Source organism: Cetorhinus maximus, chromosome 16, assembly GCF_964194155.1.
Source record: "Cetorhinus maximus chromosome 16, sCetMax3.hap1.1, whole genome shotgun sequence".
Lineage (NCBI taxonomy): Eukaryota > Metazoa > Chordata > Chondrichthyes > Lamniformes > Cetorhinidae > Cetorhinus > Cetorhinus maximus.
Genome location: NC_135894.1, coordinates 101,675,493 through 101,691,056, shown reverse-complemented (window position 1 = coordinate 101,691,056; position 15,564 = coordinate 101,675,493). Strand labels below are relative to the sequence as shown.

Here is a 15,564-nt window from a genome sequence, read left to right as displayed (position 1 = left end):
ACATGCTAATGAGTCATTTATCTCACAACATCTGGGCCCCATTGCTGTGTTTTGACTTTCTGTGGAATCAAGTCCCTTTATCTGCCTCATTTTCAAATCTGCAACCTGGTCTCTGTATCCATGGAGATCCTGACTTTGTTCTCCATTTTGAAAATTGGTAAGGAGGGATGGCTATATTTAAAAAGCCTGATGAAATCAAGGCTGAAATTTTCCGTGTTTGATGCAGAATAAAACCTGCGCCTTTGTCACCCATCCAGTGACAGCTTCTTAGATGTTTCTGGACAAGAAGCTATGGTGTAGGATTGATTTGTTCTATCACATTTATTGAACGCATTATTTTGTTTACCATTATGTGGGGTTTGCCACACTGTAATAACCTGCCAACTGTTTTGCTGTCTTTCTGTGTGAGAAAATCCTGCCTGTGTATTTGCCTTCAGCAGAGATGCCTTTTGAAGCCATTTCACATTTAAATTCTGTTTTCTTTGAAAAGACAAGTCCAGAACAAAGGGGCATAACCGTAAAATTAGAGCAAGGCTGTTCAGAGGTGATGTCAGAAACACTTCTTCACACAAAGCCTAGTGGAAATCTGGAATTTTCTCTCCCTAGATGCTATTGAGGTTAGGAGGTCAATTAAAAATGTCAAAGTTGAAATTGATATATTTATTCAAGAGGCAAGGGTATTAAGGGTTGCAGAACCAAGGGCGTTTTCCAGTGACTCAGAAGGTTGTGGATTTGAGCTCCACTGCAGGAATTCAACACACAATCTTCAAAAGTTAAAGACCTGATGGAGTTCTGCTGGTTTCTTGTCCAAAATACTTGCTTTGACCAACAGAGCTGAAGACCTAAGGCAGGCAGATGAAATAAGGATATAGGTCAGCCATGATCTGATTGAATATTAGAACAGGTTTGAGGGGCTGAATGGCCTCCTCCTGTTCCTGTGTTCTTATCTACTATGTGTCAAAGCATTAATGCATTTCTGGGTGTTCCATCAGAGTCCGTGCAGAAAAGAGATGCACACATTCTCATCCTCACCCTTGCATTTTACTAAATCCTAAATCAGCCTCCGATTGATCCATTATCTGCTCACCAACTTTCAGAAGCTAATGGGCAGACCTACTGTTTAACACTAAAACATTTGATGCTTAGGTTAAAAACACCTTCAATTAGTAACATGTTCATGGCCCCAAACCTTTTTATTTTTTTCCATTTTGGTGACATTTTGTGCTTAGTATCTGCCAAAGCCCTTTCAAGCTCTGGGATTCCCTCCTTAAGTCTCTATGCCTTTAAGATGCTCCTTAAAACTTGCCTGTTTGAGCAAACGTTTTGATCACCTGCCCTAATATCTCCTTAGGTAGCTCGGTGTCAATTTTTGTCTGATCGTGCTCCTGTTAAGCATCTTGGTGTGTTTTACTACATTATATGCACTGTATGAATGCAAGTTGTTGTTGCCAGGGCAAAGGTAGCTCTTCTTTCAGTTTTGGCATCCAGTGACATCATTTCCTCCTCCCAGATCAAGAACAGCTTGGATGAGCTATAGGTTGAAGCTCCTTTAACACTGCCCCACGATGTATGTTAACTTGAAAGAAAAGCAAGCCCTACTGAATCGTAGTGACATTTCCATTTCCAACATCAATTGTTCTTGTGCCTTGTTTGAATAAGACTGCCAACTGATGCTGAATTATGAGTGGCATTGTGCTGTTGATCAACGTACAAACAAACCTGGGTTTTGACTTCCCAACTGATTTCATTAAGGTTCTTGGAGTAGACTAGTGGCAGATTTGATCCATCAATCTGTGCTCCAGGAGGAGTGTAGGGACCTGTTGTGCCACTCAGTCCCCCCTGAATCAAAACCTATTCTGCCCCCAAACTTCTGAGCAGGAAATATTTTAGGCCAAAGTGGTTTCAAGGCTGAACAGTACATTACCTAACCAAAAAATGTGCATTTGAACAGTGCCTTTCACACCTGAAGGATGTCTCAAAGAGTTTCGTAGAATCATAGAATAGCATAGCACAGAAGGAGGCTTTTTGACCCATTACACCTTGCTGATTCTTTGAAAGAACCATCCAATTAATCACACTCCACTGCTTCTTCCCCCATAGACCTACAGATTTTTCCTTGAAATATTTATTCCTTTAAAACTTTATTATTGAATCTCCTTCCATCACCCTTTCAGGCAATGCATTTATAACAACTCGCTGCGTAAAAATATTCTCTTTCACAGCCAATGAATTATTTTTGGAGTGCAGTCACTGTTGTCTGACAGCCAATTTGAGCACAGCAAAGTCTCAAAATCAGCAATTAAATAGATGCCAACTACTTATAGTTTACAATGGCTGAGAAATGAGTGTTGACGCATAACTTGTTTGAAGATGTGGCTTTTAAGAGAAAAGAGAGATTGAGAGTTTTATGGTGGCTACTCTAGATTATAAAACCTTCTGCTGCCTCACCAATGCAGTGTAAAGGGACATTAAGGTGAATGCACAGAAAGCTGGAATCAAAGAAACAAAGGGCATGGGAGGTGATGCAAGGCTGAGACAGGTTGCAGCAGGAGACAAGAAGCTGGTAGTTTACACCAAGGGTGGAGATGAGGAACAAGCCCGGCAGTACAGATGGTGTTTGGATCTGTTCAGATTAATGAAGGGCAGAGGATGAGAGGCCAGTAAGGAGAGCATTGTGGAAATGGGCCTTGAAGGTTATAAAAGCATAAATAAGCATGTCAGTGGCAGTGGGATAGAGACGGTCACATTCTCCTATATGGGTTTTTAAAATTTATTCACGGGATGTGGGCATCGCTGGCTAGACCAGCATTTATTGCCCATCCCTAATTGCCCTTGCGAAGGTGGTGGTGAGCTGTCGCCTAGAATCACTAGTCTATGTTATTGCTGAAAGAAAGAGACATGCTGTTGAAGCTTTTGGTCTTGCACTCATCAGGACAGCTCGCAAGATAAATCAACAGCAAAAGGAGCAACAATTTATACTGCATGAGAAAAGAGTGCTGATTGGTAGAGGCGTTGCCTTGGAGAATGCACCAGGGAGCAATTAACTGCCAAGATTTTGTCCAAATACAAACCAGACAGATCGACTCTGGTCAAGGCATTGCCATGGGCAGTGAATCAGGGAATGGCTGTCTCCCAAGCTCTTGTTTCGCTGGAAAAGGCACAATGCATGGACATGCTCCTTCTGTCTGCAAAGGACAGGGCCCTGTGTGTGAATATATGTGGCTTCTAATATGCATAAGCAAGCCACACTGAGAGCCCGGCTGATAATCTGAAGTTGGTTTTCAATGTAATTCTTAGCACAATCATTGTCCAACTGTGGAATCGCATCTAAAGTGGGACACATTAGAATACCAATTTAAGATTATCAGTCGGGCCCTCAGTGTGGCTCACTTACACAAGCTTATCCACACATTGTGCCTTTTCCAGCTAAACAAAAGCTTGGGGGACAGCCATTCCTGACTCATTCACCATGGCAATGCCTTGACCAATCAGAGACAACCTGCCTGGTTTGAATTTGAACAAAAGCTTGGAAGTTAACTGTTCTCTGCTGCATTCTCCATGGCAATGCCTCTACCAATCTGAGTCCACTTGCCAACCTCTTCTCATGCAGTATAAATTGTCGTTTTCTTTACTATTGGTTTGTCTTGGTGAGCTGCCCTGATGAGTGCAGGACGAAAAGCTTCGATAGTATGTCTCTTTTTTCCGCAATATTCAAGTTCTGTGGTATCAAATAACTAACAGTTTAAAATGTGTAGGTACACCCACAGTGCTATTAGTAAGGGTAAAAGTGAACAGCTTGGTTAGGGTTAAGATTTTGAGGGGCAGGTGTATAGATTTTATGGAGGGAATATAGTTTCAGCCTTCCTGATATTCAGTTGGAGGAAATTGTGTCTCATTCATGACTTAATGTCAGTCACCTTAATCAGTCAATCCTAAAACGCAGAGGTAAGTTATAGCATCGAGAGGACAGGTGAAGATGTAAAGCTTGGTATTGTTGGCATATGTATGGAAGTTGTCACCCATGACTGTGGATAATGTCAGCAAAGAACAGCATGTGGATGAGAGGGGAAACTTAGATAAAAGATGAAGAGCAGGGGAGTTCGCTCCTGAGCCCAGTATTTATCCCTCAAACAGAGATCAACTGTGATTTTCATGTGAACTAGAGTCAGAATATAATTTGATCAGGAAACACTGACTTATTTCCATCCCAATATTCAAGTTCTGCATTCAGTCTCTACTAGTGTTGACTCCAGTACACGGATTTGTAATGAAAACTGTCTTTTTTTATGAACTCATGCCAGTATGTGGGCATCACTGGCAATGCCAGCATTTATTGCTCATCCCTTGATCTTCTTGAGAAGGTGGTAGTGAGCCACTTTCTTGAACTGTTGTAGTCCGTGAGGTGTACATACTCCCACAGTGCCATTAGGGAGTCCCAGGATTTTGGCCCAGCAACAGTGAAGGACTGATGATATATTGTTAAGTCAAGATGGTGTGTGGCTTGGAGCCACAAGCGATGGTGTTCCCATCTAACTGATGTCCTTGTCTCTCTGTGTAAACCTGTCACAGTGTAATTATGCCATCCTGCATTTGATAGTGGTGTGTCGCTTACACTGGGAATAGCTTGTAATTACAGCTCAGTAAGTTTCCATTTGCTGTTTCTATGCGTGGTGATGGAAGAGGGTGCACCGCCATTTGGATGAGCCAAATGGCCGCCTTCTGTGCTGTAACCATTCTATGAGTTTATAAGAGGAATATAGAAAACTTGACTGGGTTTACAGATGGAAAGTTTTTAACACATGTATTCCAGGTATTCTTAGCTTGGACATTTCTATATAGATAGTACCCAACACACTTCAGATACAAACTATGCACTTTTCTACAATCTCTAATAATTGCCAAGATGTAGAAATAAATCTCCAAAAACGAGTCATAAGGACTTGAAATGTTAACTGTCTTTATTTCTCCACAGATACCGCCAGACCAGCTAAGTTTTTTGAGCACTTACTGACTTTATTTCAGATTTCCAGCATGCATAGTATTTTGCTTTTATTTATAGAAATAAATAGGTTGCCGGCAGAATTCAGCCTGTGAAGGAGTTTTGAAAATTGAAATGCTGCATTAAAGATTAAAACTCAAGAATCTCTGTCCTACCTTTGAAAGAAACAAATTGAATACTACTTGTGTTATACCCCCAGCTCCTCTTTTATATATTAAAGATGGTCTCCTGAGGCCACTAATATAAAAGGGACTTTCTTCGACGTGTAGCTTTTGTGTTTGTCCGCTCGTGTATAATGTGACTCCTGTAGTTTAAGAGCACTACAAAAATATTAATGGTTATTAAAAACCTGAAGTGTAACCAGTTCTTTCTGAGCTATGAGTACAGATTCACTCACTGAATTTAGTCACAGCTCCTCAATGACAATAGTAGTTCTCTCCCAACTGTTGTCTTCTGTAATTAGGCTGCATTTCTAAAGTAATTCATGTTCGCTCTCTTATTTGGTGAGAGGGAAAACATGACTTACATCTAAAAAGGAATTGAAACATCCCTGTTGGTCTTTGTCTCTTTTATAACAGCACTTTTTTTCGTCGTAAATGAATTAAAACTGCAAAGCTGCACTTAATTATTTTGTTGCGCTGACAGATAAACAGGAAAAAATAATAAAAGTTAGAGTAATGAGATTCTTTGTAACGTGGAAGATGAGGTAAGAATTTAATATAAATGGTGATGTTTGGGCAAAGAGTAGCACACAATCAATGCCTGTTCATCAGCAGGAACTGCATTTTTTGTTTTTTTCCCTTTTTTTTTCATCAGGCATGTTTGATGCATTCCATTGCCTGGGCACATGCTGATGTTTTATTTCCAGGCCACTCCCGGTGCTGTAGTTTACCAGTCAAGCTCCTGCCTTGTTATTTTGTTCTGTCTTTCCAGCCTGTGCTTAGCTTTAGTACGACACCTCCACACATTGCAACACGAAACTGTGAGAGGACTTAGAATCAGCGAATAGTACAACACAGAAGGAGGCCATTCGATACATGGTGTCAGCTCTTTGAAAGAGCTATCCAATTAGTCTCACTCCCCTGCTCTTTCCCCATAGCCCTGCAATTTTTTCCTTTTAAGTAGTTATACAGTTTCCTGTTAAGTGTTACCACTGAATCTGCTTCCACCATCCCTTCAGGCAGTGCATACTAGATCACAACAACTTGCTACATAAGAAAAAGTTTCCCCATCACTTCTGGTTCTTTTCCCAATCACCTTAAATCTGTGTCCTCTGGTTACTGACCCTTCTGCCACTGGAGAAAGTTAATCCTTATTAATTCTATTAAAGTCATGATTCATGATTTTGAACACTAACAAATCTCCTCTTAATTAAGCTACTCTAAGGATAACAATTGCAGGTTCTCCACTTACTTCATATTGCAGTTAAAGAGATGTGTGAAAAATTGGATACTATAAACATGGTGAGAGAGGAAATATTAAGGCAGTGTTTCCCAGATGGTTTTCCAATATGACCCCATTTTAAAATTAACATGACCAGGGAGGTTATGACAAACTTATATATGACACTGGTTATACCTCAGCTGGAGTATTGTGTACAGTTCTGGGCACCACACTATCGGAAGGGTGTGAACAGTTTGGAGAGAGTGTAGAAGAGGTTTACGAGAACGGTTCCAGGGATGAGATACTTCAGTTATGAGGAAAGATTGGAAAAGTTGGGACTGTTTTCCTTGGAGAGGAGAATCTAAGAAGAGACTTGATAGAAGTTTTCAAAATCATGAGGGGTCTGGACAGAGTAGATAGGGAGAAACAGTTCCTGCTCGTAAATGGATCGAGAACCAGAGGGCACAGTTTTAAAGTGTTTTGCAAAAGAAGCAAATGTGAGGTGAGAAAAAACTTTTTCACACAGCGAGTAGTTAGGCAGGAGAAAGAAAAGGCAGGAGATTGGCACTAAGTTAACATACTCAGAGAGCCAGTGCAGACACCATGGGCTGAATGGCCTCCTTCTACACCGTCACAATTCTGTGATTCTGTGAAACATAAAGAAGCATAGAAACATTCGGTATATAATTATTGCTGAAAAAAGAGACATGCTGTTGAAGCTCTTTATCTTGTACTCATCAGGATAGATTCGCAAGAATACCAAATCTCAAAGAGAACAACAGCTTAAACTGCATGAGAAGAGGATGCTGGTTGGTTGGCAAGTAGACTCTGGTAGAGGCATTGCCATGGAGAATGCACCAGGGCACAGTTAACTGCCAAGCTTTTGTTTAAATTCAAACCAGGCTGGTCAACTCTGATTAGTCAAAGCATTGCCATTGGGAATATAATTATTAAAGTTCACATATTTGCAGAAAGATTAGTGGGGAGTTGAAGAAAAGTTTCTTTTTTAGCCAGTGGGTGATGGGGGCCTGGAACCCACTACCTGAAAGGGTGTAGAGGCAGAAACTTACATCTCAATTAAAAAATACTTGGATATGCACTTGAGTTAACGTAACCCTACAGGGTTAATGACCAAGAGTTGGAAGGCAGAATAAGGCTGAATTGGTAATTTTTGGCTGGCACAGACATGATGGGCTGAATGGCTTGCTTCTGTACTATAAATTTTCAAGGTTTAACTAATGTCCCTTGCATCTGGTCTCATTCTAGTAAGTCTCCTCAGTAACCTCTCATGGCCTTGAGATCCTTCCTAAAGTGTGGTGCCATAACTGAAATTAGTATACCACTAGTATTTTATAAAGGTTTACTATAAATTTTGTGCCACATTCCTCTATTAGTGCAGCCAAAGATCCCAAATGCTTTTTTTTAATAGCTGTTACGAACCCCGTGAAGACTGATGGCTTTAAAAAAGAAGCTCGAGCTTCCAGTTAATAGCTGAAAGGATGACATGATAAATTTCATGTTTTAAGACTTTTACTGCAACAGACTAAAAACACTAAAACACTTTTTGTAGACAATTTACACTTCAAATTACAGAACAGAACTTTTCCTTTTTACTTTTGCCACAATCAAAAAACCTACTTCACAGTGTGTCTTTAGTAGTCATTTGATTTTCCTGGACCCACTCCAATGTGATTCCAGCTCCTGAGGGTTTACTTATAGAGTCATAGAGGACTACAGCACAGAAAAAGGCCCTTCAGCCCATCGAGTCTGCGCCGGTCAAACAAGTACCTAACTATTCTAATCCCATTTTCCAGCACTAGGCCCATAGCCTTGTGTGCCATGGCATCACAAGTGCACATCCAAATACTTCTTAAATGTTCTGAGGGTTTCTGCCTCTACCACCCTTTCAGGCAGTGAGTTCCAGATTCCCACCACCCTCTGGGTGAAAAACTTCTTCCTCACGTCCCTTCTAAACCTCCTGCTCCTTACCTTAAATCTATCCCCCCTGGTTATTGATCCCCCCCCACCAAGGGGAAAAGTTCCTTCCTGTCTACCCTATCTATGCCCCTCATAATTTTAAACACCTCAATCATGTCCCCCCTCAATCTCCTCTGCTCCAGGGAAAATAGCCCCAGTCTATCCAATCTCTCCTCATAACTAAAACTCTCCAGCTCAGGCAACATTCTGGTAAAAATCCTCTGCACTCTCTCTCTAGTGCAATCACATCCTTCCTATAATGCGGATTCCAGAACTGCACGCAATACTCTAGCTGTGGCTTAACCAGCGTTTTATACAGTTCCAGCATAACCTCCCTGCTCTTATAGTCTATGCCTCGGCTAATAAAGGCAAGTATCCCATATGCCTTCTCAAACCATCTTATCTACCTGTCTTGCTACCTTAAGGGACCGGTGGACATGTACACCAAGGTCCCTCTGATCTTCCCAGGGTCCTACCATTCATCGTGTATTCCTCTGCCTTGTTTGTCCTGCCCCAGTGCATCACCCCACACTTATCCGGATTAAATTCCATTTGCCACTGATCAGCCCATTTGACCAGCCCGTCTATATCCTCCTGTAATCTAAGGTTATTCTCCTCACTATTTACCACCCCACCAGTTTTCGTGTCATCCGCAAACTTACTGATCAACCCTCCTACATTCAAGTCTAAATCATTTATATATACCACAAGCAGCAAGTGACCCATCACCGATCCCTGTGGAACCACACTGGACACAGGCATCCAGTCACAAAGGCACCCCTCGACCATCACCCTCTGCTTCCTGCCACTCAGCCAATTCTGGATCCAATTTGCCAAATTGCCTTGGATCCCATGGGCTCTTACCTCCGTTATCAGTCTCCCATGCGGGACCTTATCAAAAGCCTTGCTGAAGTTCAAGTCGACTACGTCAAATACATTGCTCTCATCTACACACCTGGTCACCTCTTATAAAATTCAGTCAAATTAGTCAGACATGACTCCCCTTAACAAAACCATGCTGACTGTCCATGATTAATCCCTGCCTCTCCAAGTGTAGATTAATTCTGTCCCTCAGAATTGCTTCCAATAGTTTCCCCACCTGAGGTTAGACTGACTGGCCTGTAGTTCCCTGGTTTATCCCTTCCACCCTTCTTGAATAACAGAACCACGTTGGCTGTCCTCCAGTCCTCTGGTACCTGTCCTGTGGCCAGAGAGGTATTGAAAATTACTTCATGCCTTTTCTTTCCCAGCCTGGTAAATTTTAATGCCAGAACTGTTTTGCACAGTCAAGTTTTTTCCTGGAAATTCTCCCTCTAGCACATGCTAGGTGAACCTTCTAGGCTTGTTTCAAATCCTCACGAATTTGCCCTTTTCAATCCAAGCCCAAGCTCCCACTCGCATCCCTGTGTGGTAACTCATCAACCTCTAGTTGCTCCCTCTCTCCTGGATTCTGGAAGGCTGCCTGTGTCTTGAGAGTTTTCAGGGAAATCTTAGAAGCCGTTCCCCCCTCAAAGCACATCTCGATGGCCGTGTGAATTACATGGGCCTTGTATCCAGGTAGAAATGCTGATTAGCTATCCTTGATTCCCAACTCTTTCATCTTGGATGTGAATAGACAGTTTAAATCATAACTGTTACAACCTGACATTCTCAGTACCTTTCTGGGACTTTGGAGACAGTCTAACCATGTAAATGCAGGTGCTGCTACCATACACCTCCTTTGCAGCAAAACAACCCTGGCCCCCCCTTTAATCTTTTAACAGCCATGCCACCCAGGCCTGTTGTTCGGCAGGCTTCAGAACAGGTCACATGACCCCCTTCATTTTCTCCTAAATTAAAAACACTGTCTGAAAACATAACAATCTTATAAACTTCATAATTGGGGGAGACATTGGTGTAGTGGTAAAGTCACTGGATTAGTAATCCAGAGACCCAGGCTAATGCTGTGAGGAAACAACAACAGAAAATGCTGGAAAAACTCAACAAGTCTAGCAGCATCTGTGGAGAGAGAAACAGAGTTAACATTTCGAGTCCATATGACCCTTCTTCAGTGCAGATCCTTCAGACCCTTCTGCAGAGTACAGAGCTCTGGAGGGCCATATGGACTCAAAAAGTTAACTCTCTTTCTCTCTCCACAGATGCTGCTAGACCTGCTGAGTTTTCCCAGTATTTTCTGTTGTTGTTTCAGATTTCCAGCATCCGCAGTATTTTGCTTTTATCTTAATGCTGTGAGGACATGGATTCATATCCTACCATGGCAGCTGGTGGAATTTAAATTCAATTAATAGAAAATCGAATTGAGAGCTAGTCTTAGTAATGATGACCGTGAAACTGTCATCAATTGTTTTAAAAACCCATCTGGTTCACTAATGTCCTTTTAGGGAAGGAAGCCTGACATCCTTACCTGGTCTGGCCTACATGTGACTCCGGATTCACAGCAATGTGATTGACTCTGAAAACTGCTGTCTGAAATGGCCCAGCAAACCACTCAACTCAAGGGTAATTAGGGATAGGCAACAAATTCTGGCCTTGCCAGTGATGTTCACATCTTTATATATCATATCCCAAAATAAATTTGGAACACCGCCTTATCGACTATTCCTGCTGCTATTAAAGATTTGTCTATGTGAATTCCCAAGGAGTCTCTGTTCATGTACCCGCTTTAACATTGTGCCATTTAGTTTATATTTTCTCTCCTCATTCTTCTTTCCAAAGCGCATCACTTCACACTTCATGGCATGCAATGTTGTGTTTTCAGCTTTGTGTGCTGTGGAGGCAGGGCAGGTGGTTAAACTTCTCTCTGCTTGACTGATTTACAAGACTGAGTATCAGAGATGTTACTGAAAAAGAAACTGATTTTATTTGTTTGCAGTACAAGCACCGTCATCCTCCGAGACCAAGAAGTATGAGAATCTACGAAGCACATGTTGGAATTGCATCACCTGAGGGAAAGATTGCTTCTTACAAGAACTTCACACAAAACGTTCTGATCAGAATTAAGAATCTTGGTAAGCTATTGCAGAGAAATGACTGATTGCTGTGCCATAATCTTTTACTGGATTCAGAGGTACAGATAATACTTTAAAAGGAATGGGGTCAGGGGAAATTAAAGGAGAAGGTGGGGTAACCATGAGCTGTTGAGGCCTGCAGCTAAGCTAGGTCCTAGTAAGTTGTTTCCATCATCACACATCATTAGAAGCATAGACTTGAGTTTAATAAGTGCAAAATTAAACGTGTGCCCCAATGGACAGCTGTCATTATAAACAGTCCTGCCGAGAATCGTCAGGTGTCTTGGCAAACTTTTGAAAGCTATAGGAGCATAGAAATGGCTAAGGATCATCTTGGTGGTCACAGATACAATTATAATGGACTCATCACAGCAAAATCTCTTAGTTTATCTATAACAGAATCAGACAGCAGCTGAGGATAGCCCCCAGTATTTGGTGAGCTTTGAGTACCATATGTCCAAAGTGACATGTCCCAGTGGGTTGCTTCGCAAAAAATTGTAGAGTTTCTTTCCAGAATTTTCTTCTTACTTGGTGAGAATTGATATCACAGAATCTAATCCAATTGGAAAAGGAGAATAAAAGAGAAAACAGCTGGAAATGTGAAGCAGTTAGATTAGTATCTGAGGATAGAGCAGACAGATTAATTCAGTTGTGGGCCCTTCTTCAGGCATAGGGAACATATTCTTTATATTCAGAGATAAAAACAAAAAACTACTGCGGATGCTGGAAATCCAAAACAAAAACAGAATTACCTGGAAAAACTCAGCAGGTCTGGCAGCATCGGCGGAGAAGAAAAAAGTTGACGTTTCGAGTCCTCATGACCCTTCAACAGAACTTCTGTTGAAGGGTCATGAGGACTCGAAACGTCAACTCTTTTCTTCTCCGCCAATGCTGCCAGACCTGCTGAGTTTTTCCAGGTAATTCTGTTTTTGTTATGTTCTTTATATTGTTCAGTTCAGGTCTGGCATAAAGCTCCTTCCTCAACCACAAAAGGCGCAGACTTTGATGGACCAGTGGGATGTATTAATTTTCCACACAGGTCTTCCATGCAATCTTTGAGCAAGGCCACCAAATTCTGAAGTTTCCTGTTGTGATCATGTTATCTTAAGGTACAGATCAGTGCTTTTCAGACATGGAACTTAGAACGCTCAGGTTAATTTGATGGTTTTAGTACTTACCATGCAGAGCTTCTCATGCTGGGAACAGGTTGGGAATTTGGGTGCAGAGGCCAATGCTCTACTTGGTTAAAATCTCTCTATATTGAGAGCAGGGATGAGGAACTTCAGTTATGTGAAGAGACCGCGGAAGCTGGGATTATTCTCCCTAGAGCAGAGATGGTTAAGGGTTGATTTAATAGAGGTGTTTAAAATCGTGAAAGGATTTTGATGGAGCAGGGAAGGAGAAATTGTTTCCACTGGCAAGAGAGTTAGTAATCAAAGGAGACACATTTAAGGTTAGTAGGCAGGAAAGCTTGGTTAGAGATGGGGCGAATTTTTTTTTATTCAATGAATTTCTAATGCCTGGAATCAACTGCTTGAAAGGGTGGAGGAAGCAAATTCAATAGCAACTTTCAAAAGGGAATTGGATAAATACTTGAAAAGGTAAAGCTCAAAACAGGGCTATGGGCAATGGGGAGTGGAACTAATTGGATATCGCTTTCAGACATGATCGTCCAATGGCTTGCTTCTATGGTGTTTGATTTGATGCTATACAAACACGTATCGGGTGTCAGTGTATGAGCAATAGATTTTTGAAGGTTCTGTATCTGCCTCAGGGGTGCAGCTTTAATAGTATGAGATGGCAGAATGACTAAGGTTGATATAGCCTTAAGAATTTTTCCAAGGCAATCAAGGGCACATAGGAATGACTCCTGGCATGGAAGGGCAAAAGCAGGTAACTGCTTCAGTTGGTGAGAAGGTATAGTCTAGAAATTAATCTCTTATTGTTGTGTTCGTCCCTGCACTTAGACACACTGCCATGGGTAAATTAACCTTTCTTGATTAGAATATTAAGTTCTAATCTGCATGCCTCATTGACTAACCGGTCCAAGGCCAGTTTCTGCTTGCTACATTACCCAGAACAATTGCCCAACTACGGTCAAAAAGTAGACTTAATAAATCATCAGTGGTGCCTGTCGCCTTAACAAATGTCAGAACAGGTGGAGTGCAAGGTGCTTTTCTGAATATGCAGCAAAGGGAGGGACCTTTGTAATTTTGGCTATATTGACCAGGCCCTACTGCCATTTTCACTACCAGTGCCTCAATTTTAAAATTCTCATCCTTGTTTTCAAATCCTTCCATGGCTTCATCCCTCCCTATCTCTGAAACTTCTTCAAGCCCCACAACCCTCCGGGAACCTGATATTCCTCAATTCTGGCCTCTTGTGCATCCCATTGTCCATTGTTATTGGCGGCTGTTAGGCCTTAGTTCCCTTCCTGAACTTCTCCATTTCTTCCTCTCTTTCTCCCTTTTAAGATGCTCTTTAAAACCTACCTCTTTAACCAAGGTTTTGGTCATCATTTCTTGAATATTTCTTTGTGCCTGAGTATCAAATTTTGCTTCTTAACACTTCTATGAAGTGCCTTTGGACATTTTAATATATTTAAGGTTCTGTATAAATGCAAGTGTTGTTGAAGAGTGGCATCATGCTCGGTTTCCCAAGATATGTCACTGGACATGAGGCCTATGTTCAGTGATCCCAGTAGTAACTCACCTTTTCCAGGAGGGAGTATCTTGCTGTATTTTCAAATATTGAAGAGAAGCCTTTGAATGGAATTAATTTCCTTTGGTATCAGCAGGATTTTGAATTTTTCCTCTTTCTGGCAGGTTCACTTTTAGTGTATCTCCACTGGGAGTCTAAGTAAGTCCATGAATTCCTGACTGCTGATTGTATGTAGTGCATTGAAAGGAATAAGTTAGATTGCTTATCTCATATCACAATGCTTGTGTTTGAAAGCTCCTAGGCACACTATAATCTGTGCGTCTGATGTGATGCTGGGCTTGTGTTCACATTACCCTATTAAGAGGATACCTGCTCTTCAGATTGTACCAAGTTGGAGCAGAATTGTCCTCTAGGGAGCAGGAAGAAATTGCTTTCTCTGTAAAAAATTTGTATGGTATGAAGTTATTCATTTTTATTCTTTGCAGAGCTTTCCCCCTTCCCCCAATTAGTTGGGTAACGCTATCTGACAGTAAGTTGTCAACTCCTACTTTTATTGGTAAGCGGAATAGATGATCAGGTTCTTTTCTTTCTATTACAAAAACAAAATACTGAGGATGCTGTAAAGTTGAAGTAAAACCCCAGAAAATGCTGGAAATATGCAGAAGATCTGGTAAAATCTGTGGAGAGAGAAACGACAGTTAATGTTTGAGTTCGATGACCTTTCATCTGATGAAAGAGGGGTGCTGCCATTCCACCACCTTCCCTCCCACCTCCGAGCTCACCCCCATAATACGGGGGGCACTGAAATCGGCAGCCCGCCTGCCCACCATATTTAAATCAACAAGTAAGGGCCAATTAGGCTTATTTTCAGGGTCAGTAGGCTTGATAACATGCTGCCCATGCTATAATACGTTAGACATGGGCAGCAGGGCAGGAGTGGGAAGCTGAAATGGGTAACCTGAAATGGTTAAAGAGTGTGAAGGAGAGGGTAGGGGTGTTCGGTCTTTGGGGACTGACCTTTGCCGATCACGGGGTGCCCGCCCCTCCTTCCTTTCTACCCCTTCCTTCCCTGAAAGACCTCCTGCCGCACCCCAACCCCACCGCACTGCCCCTCTCCCTCACCTCTCCTAACCCTCCCGGGCCATGACAGCGGCCTTACCTGTCCCCGGGATCTGAGGCATGGGGCTCCTCCCCTCCCCTCCTCACCTCTAGCCTCCAGTAGCTGCCACTGATGCCTTCCTGCCACTGTCGGGCCTGAGGGAGCTGCTGGCCAATCCGATTGGACGGCAGCTCCAGAGGACAGGACTTCTGCCCCAGTAAGGGGTGGAAGTCCCACTTGGCCCACCCCACCCCCACCATGTTATTCTGCCCCCAATGTCAGCAGCAGGCACCCATAGCACAGTTGAGATACAGAGTAAGACATTCCTATACTATCCCATCAAATACTCTCAGGCCAAGTAAGGCTGCAAGTTGAGACATAGGCAGCAGAATTTTGGAAGTTTTTGGAGGGTTGAATGTGGAAGAGCAGCCATGAGT

At 42.2% G+C, this 15,564-nt stretch overlaps 1 protein-coding gene across 5 annotated transcripts in view; it reads left to right on the top strand.

Annotated features, from left to right (window-relative positions):
- The window catches only part of gbe1b (glucan (1,4-alpha-), branching enzyme 1b), a 599,646-nt gene that overhangs the window by 246,787 nt on the left and 337,295 nt on the right, over positions 1-15,564 (top strand). For all 5 annotated transcript variants that reach the window (XM_078560420.1, XM_078560417.1, XM_078560416.1 and 2 more), the window contains exon 5: positions 11,232-11,367. In XM_078560420.1, the coding sequence (XP_078416546.1) occupies positions 11,232-11,367 (136 nt within the window). The remainder of the gene's footprint in view (positions 1-11,231; positions 11,368-15,564) is intronic.